General features: G+C 45.9%; 1 protein-coding gene across 2 annotated transcripts in view; it reads left to right on the top strand.

Annotated features, from left to right (window-relative positions):
• Nucleotides 1-3,613: 3,613 nt before the first annotated feature.
• LOC137375377 (D-beta-hydroxybutyrate dehydrogenase, mitochondrial-like) overlaps nucleotides 3,614-18,489 on the top strand; it is a 36,243-nt gene continuing 21,367 nt past the window's right edge. For both annotated transcript variants that reach the window (XM_068042478.1, XM_068042477.1), the window contains exon 1: nucleotides 3,614-3,743. In XM_068042478.1, the coding sequence (XP_067898579.1) occupies nucleotides 3,679-3,743 (65 nt within the window). In that variant the 5' untranslated portion in view covers nucleotides 3,614-3,678. The remainder of the gene's footprint in view (nucleotides 3,744-18,489) is intronic.

Raw genomic sequence — 18,489 nt, 5'->3', positions numbered from 1 at the left:
CAGTGGCAGGAGACAGTCCCCTGCAGTTCCCCTGATTGTGCAGTGAATCAGGCTATGATCAAACCAGCTCCCCTGGAGGGTTCTGAATTGGCACAGCAGGCAGATAACCATGAGGTCTATCTGTCTGAAACTTTCTTTGGAAGGTTAGAGGACTCAGGGAATGGATGAAACGAGTCTTCCCTAGCTGAGGTTCAGCGAGCCGACTCAGTACTGAAAGAGTTAGCACAGGCTGCCCAGTCTGAAATTGAAGCAGTGGGAGTCCCTGATTACTATTTAAAGAATGAGGTACTGATGAGAAAATGGAGTTCTCCTCACAGACCTGAGGACAAAGAGTGGACAGTGGTGCGCCAGTTAGTGTGCCGCAGAGGTCCTGGAGAGAAATATTAAGAATGACCAAAGAGTGGCTGTACATGTCGGTATACAAAAAAAAACAAAGCCCGTATAAGACAGCAGCTTGGCTGGCCAAACCTCCACAAAGATGAGGTGCAGTACTGTAGGAGTTGCCACATGTGCCAGGTTGAGGGGAAACCCCAACCTACAGTGAAATCTTCACCCATATGTCCTGTATCGGTGTTTGGATGACCCTCCAGCAGAGACCTCGCGAACTGTAAGAGACCCCTGTCGAAAACAAAGGGGACAGGCAGGCACAAGGCTGGCAAAAAGTTAGAGAGGAAAGGGGAAAAGGGACAAAGAAGACAGCTTAAAAGGAGATCCGAGAGGATTTCCAGATGAAACCCCCTACTGTCCGGTCAGCCAACCCCGAAATGTGCGAAAAATTAGAACCTACATCTTCCTATCTAAATGCAGACACCAGAAGCATCCCATCAGAGTTGGTAACAGCATTTACAGAATCCTGCAGAGACAAAGAAAGTCCTCAAGAGGGCAGAGAAACCGTGAGAGTGATGCCTCACCTAGTCGAAGTATCGCAGAGGACTGCAGTAGAATCTGGACAAATATCTGCAAGCAGGAGTGTCCCAGAGGACAAAGGGAAGATTAGCAAATAATCCTCCCACACAGTCAGCAGAAAAGGGAACCCTAAGGTGAAAAGCCCTTGCATGACTAATCAAAGCACTGAAAGAGAGTTCAGAATGGATCCACCCACTACTGACTCATGAACAGAACTCCAACCTAGGGCTTATTAAATCTAACCCTCCCCCTGCAGACCTCAACAGGAACAAAGACACCCGAGGCAGTCATGGAAATGTGCAAACTGCAAACCTCCTCAGAAATCACATGTTGACTGGGATGCCCATTCCCAAACCATTGCAGGCTGATAGAGAAGAAACTTCAAACCCCTTTGGGGCAACACATAGCTAGACCCACCATAAGGGAAAAGGGGCAGTTTAAAACAGCACTGCTACAAAGGAAAGACAGGTGGTAACAAGTTTTAGAATTTCTCAATGAATGAGAGAAATGCATGTGTGTTTTCCTGTACTTACTCTGCTCTCTATTCTCTTTTAACGAAATGCTTTTCTAAAACTTGCATTTCATTCTGCTGGGTGTGGAGGTGTGATGGAAACCCCACCTGCCAAGAATGGGGCATATTAATTTTGTCATCTGGAACATTAATTTTAAACTCCTAATGGACTAAAAACATGGCTGCACCTGCATTCTAACATGACAGTGGCTGGAAATATTTGCATTCTAAGAATTTTTGTTCGAATTCTGTTCACACAACAGTTTGGGTCAGACTGCAATTTGAAGACAAAAGAGAAAGAAGCATGGGTGGCACAGTGGCGCAGTGGTTAGCACCGCAGCCTCACAGCTCCAGGGACCCGGGTTCGATTCCGGGTACTGTCTGTGTGGAGTTTGCAAGTTCTCCCTGTGTTTGCGTGGGTTTTCTCCGGGTGCTCCGGTTTCCTCCCACAAGCCAAAAGACTTGCAGGTTGATAGGTAAATTGGCCATTATAAATTGTCACTAGTATAGGTAGGTGGTAGGGAAATATAGGGACAGGTGGGGATGTTTGGTAGGAATATGGGATTAGTGTAGGATTAGTATAAATGGGTGGTTGATGTTCGGCACAGACTCGGTGGGCTGAAGGGCCTGTTTCAGTGCTGTATCTCTAATCTAAAGGTCTCTCCCTCTCTCATGAAAAGAAGAAACTGTAACTGGATTTCCAGAAGACAGAAAACCATCGAAACAAGTTTGAAAGAGTGTACTGGGCCCAAATGAGATGGCAAGATTTAACTGCAACGCAAAGACTTCACATCGAATCAAAAGACAGTAAATGAACTCCAGCTATTGCTTCAAACCTTTCCCCTTGATTCTTTCTCCTGTTCTGTCACTATCTGTGTGTATATTTATCGCGTGTGCAATCTCGCATGGTGGCACTGTACATTTTTAGTAGTTTTAACTGAATTAGAGTTTTAAGGTTAATAAGCTGACACTTTTCTTGTTTAAATCTAAGAAAACCTGTCTGGTTGATTTATTTATGGGCGGCACAGTGGCGCAGTGGTTAGCACCGAAGCCTCACAGCTCCAGGGACCCGGGTTCGATTCTGGGTACTGCCTGTGCGGAGTTTGCAAGTTCTCCCTGTGTCTGCGTGGGTTTCCTCCGGGTGCTCCGGTTTCCTCCCACATGCCAAAGACTTGCAGGTTGATAGGTTAATTGGCCATTATAAATTGCCCCTAGTATAGGTAGGTGGTAGGGAAATATATAGGGACAGGTGGGGATGTGATAGGAATACGGGATTAGTGTAGGATTAGTATAAATGGGTGGTTGATGGTCGGCACAGACTTGGTGGGCCGAAGGGCCTGTTTAAGTGCTGTATCTCTAAAACTAAACTACAATTGGAGAGCAGTGAACAAGGATTCACTGAGGGGAAGCTAAAAACATGGTGTTTTAAAAATTAAACCCTGTTACGGTCAAACCAGGAAAAGGCTGAGAGGGAACCCCTAGACCCCTTTCTCACCTGGTTGTAACACCTGCCAATCCTTAACTTTACAGACTATTTATTATAAGTAGAATAGCTTACGAGTTACTCACCGACCAGCTCTTTCCATGCACCAAAGCAAGAACTAAATGCTGGAGGTTAAAGAAGTAGAAAAAAAATGTGGAAAAATGGAGCACCTCCACCCCCTTCACCGAATTGCCACTCACCAATCTCGAATCTCCACATTCAGCTTGTATTTTCTGCACACCGTTTGTAAGCTGCACCCAGACCTCTGTATTTATACCTTTTGAAGCTGAAACTGCATAGACTGGGTGTATTACAGCACCGGGACACCTGGGGGTGTATTACGGCACTGGGGCATTAGACTGGGTATATTATGGCACTGGGGTACTGGGGCACTTGCACTGGGTGTATTACGACACTGGGGCATTAGACTGGGGGTATTACGGTACTAGGGCACCTGCACTGGATGTATACGGTACTGGGGCATTATACTGGGTGTACAACGGTACTGGGCAGCTGCACTGGATGTATTACGGTCTGGGGCATTATACTGGGTGTATTACGGTATGGCGGCACCTGCACTGGATGTATTACGGTATGAGGCACCTGCACTGGATGTATTACGGTATGAGGCACCTGCACTGGCTGTATTACGGTATGAGGCACCTGCACTGGATGTATTACGGTATGAGGCACCTGCACTGGCTGTATTACGGTGGTCGGACGGATGTGACTGGTGACCTTGCTGAGCCAGCGGAGTGACCAGAGCTCCATTGACAGTATGTACCGGTGTGTGGCTCGGAGTGCGGTGGCCGCGCTGTGGGGGGCAGCTCCCCCGGTATTGAGGTAAGAGAGCGCGGGGAGAAAGCCGGGCTTCAGGTTAAAAGTGAGGTGAGGGTGAGAAGGAAGCTTTAAGCAGACCGCTGGGTGTTCTCTGAATAGAAAGCCTTTCTGTCTGGCTGGTTCAATCATCGCCTTTCCACAGTGACCGCTCTTGGGGCCAGATTGTAAAAATAACTTAATTATAAATTTGAGGAGCCAGACACAGTTAAAATTCATTTGGAAATGTGGTTGTAAGGGAATGTTGCCATAGTGACAGGAGTAGGCCATTCAACCCCTCCAACCTGTTCCACATTACTGTATCAAGACTGATCTGTACCTTATTTCCATTAACCTGCTTTGATTCATATTCCTTCATACTTACCTAATAAAAAAAATCAATTTCAGTCTTTAAAATGTCAATCAGATCCCTTTGGGAGAGCTAGTTCCAGATTGCCAGCAGTATTTATATGACGAAAGTGCTTCCTGATTTCACTCCTAAATGACCTATCTCTAATTTTGGGCATTCTGCCCTCTTGTTCTAGATTTCCCCACCAGAGGGAATAGTTTCAGCTGGGCTGAATCTCTAACATTTTATATAAGAAATAACTTCCATTTATGAGGTGCCTTTCACCACCTCTGCATGTTGCAAAGTGCTTTACAGCCATAATTTTACAACTCTTGACTTGAGGGAAAAAAAATCAAAAAGTGAGTCAGAGTGTTATCACAATCAACAGGAAGCGGGGAAACAAAGAAGTGAGTTTCATTTAATCTAAATTAATCAACTATCAAGTAAGACTTGAGTGATTCTTTAGTATAAAAACTAAAAATTAAAGCCAGTTTGATAATTTGCCTTATTAAAATCTGCTCAATTAATCAATCAGATTTAGGGGATAAATTTTTTAAAAATTAAATAATAGGGGAAAGGCACACTAAAGAAGTCTGAATTTTTCAGTAAATTAAAATCTAAGGCTATTAGACAATGAGTTAAGTAAAACATTTTGGTTAACCTCCTGATAAAATAAAGTGACGTTAGCACGGGAAAGGCAGCTGATTGGTGAGTTTTCTTTTATTTCACAGAATGGTTACAGCACAGAAGGAGGCCATTCAGCCCATCGTGTCTGCACCAACTCTCCGAAAGAGCAGTTTACCTAGTGCCACTCCCTGGCCTTCTCCCCATAGCTCTGCACATTCTTCCTTTTTAGGTAACAATCCAATTCCCTGTTGAATGCCTCGATTGAACCACTCTCTCAGGCAGTGCATTCCAGATCCAAACCACTCGCTGCGTGGAAAAGCTTTTTCTCATGTCACTACTGTTCCATTTATTATTTACTTTAAATCTGTGCCCTCTTGTTCTTGATCCCTCCACCAATGGGAACAGTTCTTCCCCTATCTACCCTGTCCAGACACCTCATGATTTTGAACACCTCTATCAAATCTCCCCTCAACCTTCTCCACCAAAGAACACAGTCTGAACTTCACTAATCTATCCACATAGCTGAAGTTGCTCATACCTGGAACCATCTTCGTGAACCTTTTCTGTACTTTCTCCAATGCCTTCACATCTTTCTTAAAGTGTGGCACCCAGAACTGGACACACTACTCCAGTTGAGACCGAATCAGTGTTCGACATAAGTTTAACATAACTTCCTTGCTTTTATACTCTATGCCCCTATTAATGAAACCTAGGATGCTGTATGTTAACTGCTCTCTCAGCCTGTCCTGACCCATTCAATGTCAGTCGTAATGTTTAATAGTCCAATAAACAGAGTCATAGCAGGGCAGCTCGGGCCCGTGGAGTGCGCATCCTGTTCCATGTGGAAATGCCGAGACACTTCTCCTATCCTGGGCAGCTGCATGTGTTGGAAGTGTTGGCAGCTGCAGCAGCTCGAACTACGGGTTTCAGAGCTTGAGCAGCAGCTGGTGTCACTACGGTGCCTCTGTGAGGCTGAGAATTTCATGGATAGCACGTCTATAGATGTGGTCACCCTGCAGTTTGAGGGAATGGGTGGCTGCCAGGCAGTGAAGAAGGACCAGCCAAGTATTGCAGGAGTCCCCTGAATGTATCTTACTCACCAACCAGTATTCAGTTCTGAATACTGATGAGAGTAATGGTTCCTCTGGGGTGTGCAGTTAGCGTCTAGTCCATGGCACCATGGCTGGCTCAGCTGTACAGGGAGGCAGGAGGAAAATTGAAAAGCAATAGAGATAGAGGATTTGATAGGGGAACAGACAGGCATTTCTGCGGCAGCAGTCGTGACTCCAGAATGGTATGTTGCCTCCCTGGTGCCCAGGTCAAGGATGTCACTGAGCAGCTTCAGAGCACCCTGGGGTGGTGGGGGGGGGGGGGGGGGGCGGGGAGTAGAATGTGAACAGCCAGTGTTTATGGTCCACATCAGTACCAATGATATAGGTAGAAAGAGGGATGGGGTCCTGTAGGCAGAGTTTAGTGAACTAGGAATAAAACAAGTAAGCAGGACCTCAAAGGTAGTAATCTCCAGATTAATCTGAGTGTTACGACCAAGGCAGGAGAAATGCACTGTTAATTCAGTCCCACTTCTCCACATGTCATAGCATATCAAGTACAGTTTCCCACCAACTGAAGAATAGGCAAATTAAACACTTTATTTGTCCCCCAGAATAAAGCACTCGAAACCATGTTTCTTTAAACAACAACATTAACTATTTAAATAAAAGCAAAATACTGCAGATGCTAGAAATCTGAAATAAAAACAAATGGTGGAAATACTCAGCAGGTCTGGAAACATCTGTGCAGAGAGAAGCAGAGTTAATGTTTTAGGTGAGAGACCCTTCTTCAGAACATTAACTATTTATTAGAAAAGAAATAATAAGTCTTAACTTCTTTGGCTTCCTTGTCCGAGAGACAATGGGTAAGCGCCTGGAGGTGGTCAGTGGTTTGTGCAGCAGCGCCTGGAGTGGCTATAAAGGCCAATTCTAGAGTGACAGACTCTTCCACAGGTGCTGCAGATAAAATTGGTTGTTGGGGCTGTTACACAGTTGGCTCTCTCCTTGCGCTTCTGTCTTTTTTCCTGCCAACTGCTAAGTCTCTTCGACTCGCCACGCTTTTATGGTTGCCGGCCAGCTCTGGCGATCGCTGGCAACTGACTCCCACGACTTGTGATCAATGTCACAGGACTTCATGTCGCGTTTGCAGACGTCTTTAAAGGGGAGCCATTGACGGCCGGTGGGTCTGGTACCAGTGACGAGCTCGCTGTACAATGTGTCCTTGGGGATCCTGCCATCTTTCATGCGGCTCACATGGCCAAGCCATCTCAGGCGCCGCTGGCTTAGTAAGGTGTATATGCTGGGGATGTTGGCCGCCTCGAGGACTTCTGTGTTGGAGATACAGTCCTGCCACCTGATGCCAAGGATTCACCGGAGGCAGCGAAAATGGAATGAATTGAGACGTCGCTCTTGGCTGACGTACGTTGTTCAGGCCTCGCTGCCGTAGAGCAAGGTACTGAGGGCACAGACTTGATACACTTGGACTTTTGTGTTCTGAGTCAGTGCGCCATTTTCCCACACTCTCTTGGCCAGTCTGGACATAGCAGAGGAAGCCTTTCCCATGCGCTTGTTTAATTCTGCATCGAGAGACAGGTTACTGGTGATAGTTGAGCCTAGGTAGGTGAACTCTTGAACCACTTCCAGAGTGTCGTCGCCGATATTGATAGATGGGGCATTTCTGACATCCTGTCCCATGATGTTCGTTTTCTTGAGGCTGATGGTTAGGCCAAATTCATTGCAGGCAGCCGCAAACCTGATGATGAGTCTCTGCAGACACTCTTCAGTGTGAGATGTTAATGCAGCATCGTCAGCAAAGAGGAGTTCCCTGATGAGGACTTTCCGTACTTTGGTCTTCGCTTTTAGACAGGCAAGGTTGAACAACCTGCCACCTGATCTTGTGAGGAGGAAAATTCCTTCTTCTGAGGACTTGAACGCATGTGAGAGCAGCAGGGAGAAGAAGATCCCAAACAGTGTAGGTGCGAGAACACAGCCCTGTTCCACACCACTCAGGATAGGAAAGGGGTCTGATGAGGCGCCGCTATGCTGAATTGTGCCTTTCATATTGTCATGTAATGAGGTGATGACAATATGAAAGGCACAATTCAGCATAGCGGCGCCTCATCAGACCCCTCTGGTGGCTTTGGTGGGCATCCAATCTTTTCTAGTAGTCTGAAGAGACCAATTCTGCTGACTAGGTCAAAGGCTTTGGTGAGATCAATGAAAACAACGTAGAGGGGCATCTGTTGTTCACGGCATTTCTCCTGTAGCTGGCGAAGGGAGAACAGCATGTCAATGGTGGTTCTCTCTGCTCGAAAGCCACACTGTGCCTCAGGTTAGACACGCTCAGCCAGCTTCTGGAGTCTGTTTAAAGCGACACGAGCGAAGACTTTCCCCACTATGCTGAGCAGGGAGATTCCACGGTAGTTGTTGCAGTCACCGCGGTGACCCCTGTTCTTATAGAGGGTGATGATATTGGCATCGCGCATGTCCTGTGGTACTGCTCCCTCATCCCAGCACAGGCAAAGCAGTTCGTGCAGAGCTGAAAATATAGCAGGCTTGGCACTCTTGATGATTTCAGGGGTAATGCCGTCCTTCCCGGGGCTTTTCCGCTGGCTAGAGAATCAATGGCATCACTGAGTTCTGATTTCGTTGGCTGTACGTCCAGCTCATCCATGACTGGCAGAGACAGGGTTGCATTGAGGGCGGTCTCAGTGACAACATTTTTCCTGGAGTACAGTTCTAGGTAGTGTTCTCCCCAGTGGTCCATTTGCTTGTGAGTGATTGTGTCCCCTGATTTAGATTTGAAGGGGGAAATCTTCTTGACGGTTGGCCCAAAAGCTCTCTTCATGCCATCATACATCCCTCTGATATTTCCTGTGTCAGAGACCAGCTGAATATGACTGCATTGGTGTTGCCAGTAGTCATTTGCGCAGCGCCTGGCTGTTCTTTGTGCAGCGCTTCTGGCAGCTTTAAGTGCTACGGATGTTAACTCGCTGGGGGCTTTCTTGTAGTTCAGCAAGTCTTAACTACTAATGAGAAATCTATATATGTGGAAAACTCCTTATTTCCTAGACCCTCATGCACACACACATACATTCAAAAAAACCAGTTAACCGGGGAAAAAGGATTTTTTGTTTTACAGCTGTTTCCTAGGAATTAAAAGGAAAAAATAAAATTATTGAGTTTATCAATCAGGACGGTGAACTGTACCAGAGTCGAATAGTCAGATGCCACTTGAAGTCTCTCCAGGCAAGGTTGGTGAACAGTCTGTGATGGGTAGGTGTTCAAGGCATTTGTCTGCAGCAGGCGTCACACAGGTCTTTCGGTAGAGGTGCAGCAACCAGTCTGCTCAGGAGTCGCAGCAGCAACACAGCAGTAGAAGCTTTCTGCAGGTTCCAGGGTTTCCCAAAACACAGGAGGCAACAGGAACCACTCTGAAGGCAAGGATTCTTCAAAGACTGGAGACAGTAGGAATCTGCTACTTCTGACGTACAGGGGTTTCTTCTCTGAAAAGCAGTCTTCCTCTACAGAGAGAAGTAACTTTTTTTTTCCTGGGTCGTCTTCTCTCTCCAGGCAGATCACAGCTACATTTCAAATGCAGGATTTCTTTTTCAAGAGAGGAAAGTCTTCTTTACAGAGAGAGAGGTATTTTTCTTCAGTCTCCAGGTAGTTCACAGCCAGATTTCAAACTACCTGCGCCTTGTCCAACTCACTGGTCTTTTTCATAATCCAAAAGTGAAACTTAACTTCAGCAATCAAGTCACATAAATCTTGACCTGTCATTCCACTGCTGAGTTGTTTGGAAACAGGTGCCTTGCAGTCTGTCTATTTCACTCAGATCAAACCCACCAAGTTTCAGCAATCAATGTCCACAGAGAAAAATCCTTTCCTCAGTTTTTAAAAACACACAGAATTCTAAAAGAAAACTCTTGTAACCGCCAGTACCATGTGCAAGTGGGTATATAATTGGGAGGATAAAGCAGATGAAAGCGTGACTGGAGAGATGGTGCAGGAGGAAGGGGAATTCTTGGGATATTGGAACTGGTTCTGAGGGAGATGGGACCTGTACAGACTGGACAGGTTATAGCTGAACAAAGCCAGAAACAATGTCCTTGGAAGGCGAATTGCTGGTGCTATTGGGGAGAGTTTATACTAACTTGGCAGAGGTGTGGGAACTAGGAGGTAATATTAGAGGAAAAACAAGGTGCACAGAGAATTGGGAGAGACAGCTAGCACTAGAGTAGGAAATAGTATGGTATTTGGTGGGGTAAGAGTAAAATGGAATGTAATAATGTCTTACTTAGGTTTACTGTGCATTTATGTAAACGGAGTGTGATAAATAAGGTTGGTGAGCTGCAAGCACAGATAGGTGAACGAGATGCACTCGGGACTCCTACACTAGCCTGGTCCTCCTTGATTGCCTGGCAGTCACCCAGGAAAGATAGGAAAGGAGGAGGGTTGGCTGTATTGATTAAGGAGAATATTACAGTGCTGACGAGAGAGGATGTCCTAGAAGGATCAAGGACAGAATCTGTTTGGTTAGAGCTAAGAAACAATAAAGGTGCATTGCTGGGTGTATTCTATCGGCCACCAACTATTGGGAAGGATATAGAGAAACAAATTTGCGGGGAAATTAACAGAGGTGCAAGAATTATAGAGTAGTTATAATCGGGAACTTTAATTAACCTAATATAGACTGGAATAGTAATAGTGTAAAGGGCAGAGAGGGGCAAGAGTTTCTAGAGTGTGTTCAGGAGGATTTGCTACATCAGTATATTTACAGTCCAATGATAAAGGAGGCATTGCTGGATCTGGTTCTGGGGAATGAGGTGGGTCAGTTGGATCAAGTGACAGCAGGAGAACATTTAGAGGACAGTGACCATAGTATCATACAGTTTAGGTTGGCTATGACAAAGGACAAGGAGCAATCTAGAGTAAAGATAATTAATTGTGGGAGGGCCAACTTCAATGGAGTGAGAATGGATCTGGCCAAAGTAAATTGTAATCAAAGATTGGCAGGCAAAACTGTAACCGAGCAATGGGCTGCGTTTAAAGAGGAGCTAGTTCAGGTACAGTCAAAGTACATTCCTACGAGGGGGAAAGGTAGGGCAAAGAGGTCCAGAGCTCCCTGCATGATGAAAGCGATAGAGAGTAAGATGAAGCAGAAAAAAGGTGCATTTGACAAATGTCAGGTGGCTAATACAATTGAGGATCTACCTGAATATAGAAGGTTCAGAGGGGAAGTGAAAAAAATGAGAAGCAAAGAGAGAATATGAGAGATGACGGCTAACATAAAAGGAAATCTAAAAGTCTTCTATAGGTATATAAATAGTAAAAGGGTGGAAACAGGAGGAATGGGGCTGATTAGGGACCTAAGCGGGCATTTACACGGCGGCAGGGGGCATGGCTGAGGTACTAAGTGAGTACTTTGCATCTGTCTTTACCAAGGAAGAGATGCTGCCCAGTTATGGTGAAAAAGGAGGCAGTGAAGACACTGGATAGGCTAAAAATTGATAAAGAGGAAGTACTGGATAGGCTAGATGTACTTAAATTGATAAGTCACCAGGACTAGATGAGATGCATCCGAGGATACGGAGGGAAGTAAGGATGGAAATAGCGGAGGCGCTGGCCATAATCTTCCAATTCTTCTTAGATACAGGGTTGGTGCCAAAGGACTGGAGAATTGCAAATGTTAACACTGTTACGATCAGGTGAGGAGCAGTCCAAGGGCTCCCCTCTTGTCCCTCTCCTTGTTCAACCACAACAAGGTTTATTTCTTTTTTAAAATGGATATGCTTGCCAATTCAGTGAGTGGTTAACTGTTTACGTGCTATGATTATAAAAGAACCAATCAGACAGGTTTTCTTGAGTTTAACAAAAAGAGATTAGCTTTATTGTAATTAGAACAAAGAACAAAGAACAAAGATAATTACAGCACAGGAACAGGCCCTTCGGCCCTCCAAGCCTGCGCCGATCCAGATCCTCTCTCTAAACATGTCGCCTATTTTCTAAGGTTCTGTATCACTTTTCTTCCTGCCCATTCATGTATCTGTCTAGATACATCTTAAAAGACTCCATCGTGCCCGCATCTACCACCTCCGCTGGCAATGCGTTCCAGGTGCCCACCACCCTCTGCGTAAAGAACTTTCCACGCATATCCCCCCTAAACTTTTCCCCTTTCACTTTGAACTCGTGTCCTCTAGTAATTGAAACCCCCACTCTGGGAAAAAGCCTCTTGCTATCCACCCTGTCTATACCTCTCATGATTTTGTACACCTCAATCAGGTCCCCCCTCAACCTCCGTCTTTCTAATGAAAATAATCCTAATCTGCTCAACCTCTCTTCATAGCTAGCGCCCTCCATACCAGGCAACATCCTGGTGAACCTCCTCTGCACCCTCTCCAAAGCATCCACATCCTTTTGATAATGTGGCGACCAGAACTGTACGCAGTATTCCAAATGTGGCCGAACCAAAGTCCTATACAACTGTAACATGACCTACCAACTCTTGTACTCAATGCCCCGTCCGATGAAGGAAAGCATGCCGTATGCCTTCTTGACCACTCTATTTACCTGCGTTGCCACCTTCAGGGAACAGTGGACCTGAACACCCAAATCTCTCTGGACATCAATTTTCCCCATGACTTTTCCATTTACTGTATAGTTCACTCTTGAATTGGATCTTCCAAAATGCATCACCTCGCATTTGCCCTGATTGAACTCCATCTGCCATTTCTCTGCCCAACTCTCCAATCTATCTATATTCTGCTGTATTCTCTGACAGTCCCCTTCACTATCTGCTACTCCACCAATCTTAGTGTCGTCTGCAAATTTGCTAATCAGTCCACCTATACTTTCCTCCAAATCATTAATGTATATCACAAACAACAGTGGTCCCAGCACGGATCCCTGTGGAACACCACTGGTCACACGTCTCCATTTTGAGAAACTCCCTTCTACTGCTACTCTCTGTCTCCTGTTGCCCAGCCAGTTCTTTATCCATCTAGCTAGTACACCTTGGACCCCAAGCGCCTTCACTTTCTCCATCAGCCTGCCATGGGGAACCTTATCAAACGCCTTACTGAAGTCCATGTATATGACATCGACAGCCCTTCCCTCATCAATCAACTTTGTCACTTCCTCAAAGAATTCTATTAAGTTGGTAAGACATGACCTTCCCTGCACAAAACCATGTTGCCTATCACTGATGAGCCCATTTTCTTCCAAATGGGAATAGATCCTATCCCTCATTATCTTCTCCAGCAGCTTCCCTACCACTGACGTCAGGCTCACCGGTCTATAATTACCTGGATTATCCCTGCTACCCTTCTTAAACAAGGGGACAACATTAGCAATTCTCCAGTCCTCCGGGACCTCACCCGTGTTTAAGGATGCTGCAAAGATATCTGTTAAGGCCCCAGCTATTTCCTCTCTCGCTTCCCTCAGTAACCTGGGATAGATCCCATCCGGACCTGGGGACTTGTCCACCTTAATGCCCTTTAGAATACCCAACACTTCCTCCCTCCTTATGCCGACTTGACCTAGAGTAATCAAACATCTGTTCCTAACCTCAACATCCGTCATGTCCCTCTCCTCGGTGAATACCGATGCAAAGTACTCGTTTAGAATCTCACCCATTTTCTCTGAGTCCAAGCATAACATTCCTGCTTTGTCCTTTAGTGGGCCAATCCTTTCTCTAGTTACCCTCTTTCTCCTTATATATGAATAAAAGGCTTTGGGATTTTCCTTAACCCTGTTTGCTAAAGATATTTCATGACCCCTTTTAGCCCTCTTAATTCCTCGTTTCAGATTGGTCCTACATTCCCGATATTCTTTCAAAGCTTCGTCTTTCATCAGCCGCCTAGACCTTATGTATGCTTCCTTTTTCCTCTTAGCTAGTCTCACAATTTCACCTGTCATCCATGGTTCCCTAATCTTGCCATTTCTGTCCCTCATTTTCACAGGAAAATGTCTCTCCTGCACGCTAATCAACCTCTCTTTAAAAGCCTCCCACATATCACATGTGGATTTACCTTCAAACAGCTGCTCCCAATCTACATTTCCCAGCTCCTGCCGAATTTTGGTGTAGTTGGCCTTCCCCCAATTTAGCACTCTCCCTTTTGGACCACTCTCGTCTTTGTCCATGAGTATTTTAAAGCTTACGGAATTGTGATCACTATTCCCAAAGTAGTCCCCTACTGAAACTTCAACAACCTGGCCGGGCTCATTCCCCAACACCAGGTCCAGTATGGCCCCTTCCCGAGTTGGACTATTTACATACTGCTCTAGAAAACCCTCCTGGATGCTCCTTACAAATTCTGCTCCATCTGGACCTCTAACACTAAGCGAATCCCAGTCAATGTTGGGAAAATTAAAATCTCCTATCACCACCACCCTGTTGCTCCTACATCTTTCCATAATCTGTTTACATATTTGTACCTCTATCTCACGCTCGCTGTTGGGAGGCCTGTAGTACAGCCCCAACATTGTTACCGCACCCTTCCTATTTCTGAGTTCTGTCCATATTGCCTCACTGCTCGAGTCCTCCATAGTGCCCTCCTTCAGCACAGCTGTGATATCCTCTTTGACCAGTAATGCAACTCCTCCACCCCTTTTACCTCCCTCTCTATCCCGCCTGAAGCATCGATATCCTGGGATATTTAGTTGCCAATCATGCCCTTCCCTCAACCAAGTCTCAGTAATAGCAATAACATCATACTCCCAGGTACTAATCCAAGCCCTAAGTTCATCTGCCTTACCTACTACACTTCTTGCATTAAAACAAATGCACCTCAGACCACCAGTCCCTTTATATTCATCATCTGCTCCCTGCCTGCTCTTCCCCTTAGTCACACTGACTTCATTATCTAGTTCCTTACAGGCTTTTGTTACTACCTCCTTACTGTCAACTGACCTCAATTGGTTCCCATCCCCCTGCCACATTAGTTTAAACCCTCCCCAACAGCGTTAGCAAAAGCACCTCCAAGGACATTGGTTCCAGTCCGGCCCAGGTGTAGACCGTCCAATTTGTAATAGTCCCACCTCCCCCAGAACCGGTCCCAATGTCCCAAAAATCTGAACCCCTCCTTCCTGCACCATCTCTCAAGCCACGCATTCATCCTGACTATTCTTTCATTTTTACTCTGACTATCACGTGGCACTGGTAGTAATCCTGAGATTACTACCTTTGAGGTCCTACTTTTTAACTTGGCTCCTAACTCCCTAAACTCTGCATGTAGGACCTCATCCCGTTTTTTACCTATATCATTAGTGCCTATGTGCACAATGACAACTGGCTGTTCACCCTCCCCCTTTAGAATGTTCTGCAGCCGATCTGAGACGTCCCTGACCCGTGCACCTGGGAGGCAACATACCATTCGGGAGCCTCGTTTTCGACCACAGAACCGCCTATCTACTCCCCTTACAATCGAATCCCCTACGACTATAGCCCTTCCACTCTTTTTCCCGCCCTTCGGAACAGCAGAGCCAGCCACGGTGCCATGGACCTGGCTCCTGCTGCCTTCCCCTGGTGAGCCATCTCCCTCAACAGTATCCAAAACGGTATACTTGTTTTGGAGGGAGATGACCACAGGGGACTCCTGCGCTGCCTTCCTGCTCTTTCTCTGCCTTTTGGTCACCCATTCCCTTTCTCCCTCAGCAATCCTAATCTGCGGTGTGACCAATTCACTAAACGTGCTATCCACGACCTCCTCAGCATCGCGCATGCTCCAAAGTGAGTCCATCCGCAGCTCGAGAGCCGTCATGCGGTCTAACAAGAGCTGCAGCTGGACACACTTCCTGCACGTGAAGGAGTCAGGGTCATCAGCCATGTCCCTGAGCTCCCACATTGAGCAAGAGGAGCATGATACGGGTCTGAGATCTCCTGCCATTTTTAATCTTAAGTTTAAACTTAGTTAAATGAAAAAGGAACGAAAAGTTTTTACCAATCACAATAAAACCAGAGAAATCGAAAAAGCCTTACCTTATAAACACCCCACCGAGTCCTTTTTTTTGGTTAGAGGAGGAGGGCGGGTGGGAGACACTACAAGTGTGGTGTCTCGGGTTCAGAAACCGCCCAAATATATAGTGTTTTACTTACCCAGCAGCCCCCTGGCCTCCGCCGAAAAACAAAAGGAAATTAAATTTACTTTCAAACGGACTTTCCCAGCTGCTCACTCGCTCACACGCTGCTCCCGAAAAAGCTGCTGCACTGAAAGGAAAGTTATTTTAAACCGCCCAAATATATAGTGTTTTACTTACCCAGCAGCCCCCTGGCCTCCGCCGAAAAACAAAAGGAAATTAAATTTACTTTCAAACGGACTTTCCCAGCTGCTCACTCGCTCACACGCTGCTCCCGAAAAAGCTGCTGCACTGAAAGGAAAGTTATTTTAAACCGCCCAAATATATAGTGTTTTACTTACCCAGCAGCCCCCTGGCCTCCGCCGAAAAACAAAAGGAAATTAAATTTACTTTCAAACGGACTTTCCCAGCTGCTCACTCGCTCACACGCTGCTCCCGAAAAAGCTGCTGCACTGAAAGGAAAGTTATTTTAAACCGCCCAAATATATAGTGTTTTACTTACCCAGCAGCCCCCTGGCCTCCGCCGAAAAACAAAAGGAAATTAAATTTACTTTCAAACGGACTTTCCCAGCTGCTCACTCGCTCACACGCTGCTCCCGAAAAAGCTGCTGCACTGAAAGGAAAGTTATTTTAAACCGCCCAAATATATAGTGTTTTACTTACCCAGCAGCCCCCTGGCCTCCGCCGAAAAACAAAAGGAAATTAAATTTACTTTCAAACGGACTTTCCCAGCTGCTCACTCGCTCACACGCTGCTCCCGAAAAAGCTGCTGCACTGAAAGGAAAGTTATTTTAAACCGCCCAAATATATAGTGTTTTACTTACCCAGCAGCCCCCTGGCCTCCGCCGAAAAACAAAAGGAAATTAAATTTACTTTCAAACGGACTTTCCCAGCTGCTCACTCGCTCACACGCTGCTCCCGAAAAAGCTGCTGCACTGAAAGGAAAGTTATTTTAAACCGCCCAAATATATAGTGTTTTACTTACCCAGCAGCCCCCTGGCCTCCGCCGAAAAACAAAAGGAAATTAAATTTACTTTCAAACGGACTTTCCCAGCTGCTCACTCGCTCACACGCTGCTCCCGAAAAAGCTGCTGCACTGAAAGGAAAGTTATTTTAAACCGCCCAAATATATAGTGTTTTACTTACCCAGCAGCCCCCTGGCCTCCGCCGAAAAACAAAAGGAAATTAAATTTACTTTCAAACGGACTTTCCCAGCTGCTCACTCGCTCACACGCTGCTCCCGAAAAAGCTGCTGCACTGAAAGGAAAGTTATTTTAAACCGCCCAAATATATAGTGTTTTACTTACCCAGCAGCCCCCTGGCCTCCGCCGAAAAACAAAAGGAAATTAAATTTACTTTCAAACGGACTTTCCCAGCTGCTCACTCGCTCACACGCTGCTCCCGAAAAAGCTGCTGCACTGAAAGGAAAGTTATTTTAAACCGCCCAAATATATAGTGTTTTACTTACCCAGCAGCCCCCTGGCCTCCGCCGAAAAACAAAAGGAAATTAAATTTACTTTCAAACGGACTTTCCCAGCTGCTCACTCGCTCACACGCTGCTCCCGAAAAAGCTGCTGCACTGAAAGGAAAGTTATTTTAAACCGCCCAAATATATAGTGTTTTACTTACCCAGCAGCCCCCTGGCCTCCGCCGAAAAACAAAAGGAAATTAAATTTACTTTCAAACGGACTTTCCCAGCTGCTCACTCGCTCACACGCTGCTCCCGAAAAAGCTGCTGCACTGAAAGGAAAGTTATTTTAAACCGCCCAAATATATAGTGTTTTACTTACCCAGCAGCCCCCTGGCCTCCGCCGAAAAACAAAAGGAAATTAAATTTACTTTCAAACGGACTTTCCCAGCTGCTCACTCGCTCACACGCTGCTCCCGAAAAAGCTGCTGCACTGAAAGGAAAGTTATTTTAAACCGCCCAAATATATAGTGTTTTACTTACCCAGCAGCCCCCTGGCCTCCGCCGAAAAACAAAAGGAAATTAAATTTACTTTCAAACGGACTTTCCCAGCTGCTCACTCGCTCACACGCTGCTCCCGAAAAAGCTGCTGCACTGAAAGGAAAGTTATTTTAAACCGCCCAAATATATAGTGTTTTACTTACCCAGCAGCCCCCTGGCCTCCGCCGAAAAACAAAAGGAAATTAAATTTACTTTCAAACGGACTTTCCCAGCTGCTCACTCGCTCACACGCTGCTCCCGAAAAAGCTGCTGCACTGAAAGGAAAGTTATTTTAAACCGCCCAAATATATAGTGTTTTACTTACCCAGCAGCCCCCTGGCCTCCGCCGAAAAACAAAAGGAAATTAAATTTACTTTCAAACGGACTTTCCCAGCTGCTCACTCGCTCACACGCTGCTCCCGAAAAAGCTGCTGCACTGAAAGGAAAGTTATTTTAAACCGCCCAAATATATAGTGTTTTACTTACCCAGCAGCCCCCTGGCCTCCGCCGAAAAACAAAAGGAAATTAAATTTACTTTCAAACGGACTTTCCCAGCTGCTCACTCGCTCACACGCTGCTCCCGAAAAAGCTGCTGCACTGAAAGGAAAGTTATTTTAAACCGCCCAAATATATAGTGTTTTACTTACCCAGCAGCCCCCTGGCCTCCGCCGAAAAACAAAAGGAAATTAAATTTACTTTCAAACGGACTTTCCCAGCTGC

This window comes from Heterodontus francisci, chromosome 11 (genome assembly GCF_036365525.1).
Source record: "Heterodontus francisci isolate sHetFra1 chromosome 11, sHetFra1.hap1, whole genome shotgun sequence".
Classification (NCBI taxonomy): domain Eukaryota; kingdom Metazoa; phylum Chordata; class Chondrichthyes; order Heterodontiformes; family Heterodontidae; genus Heterodontus; species Heterodontus francisci.
This window is presented reverse-complemented; position numbering and strand designations above follow the sequence as displayed.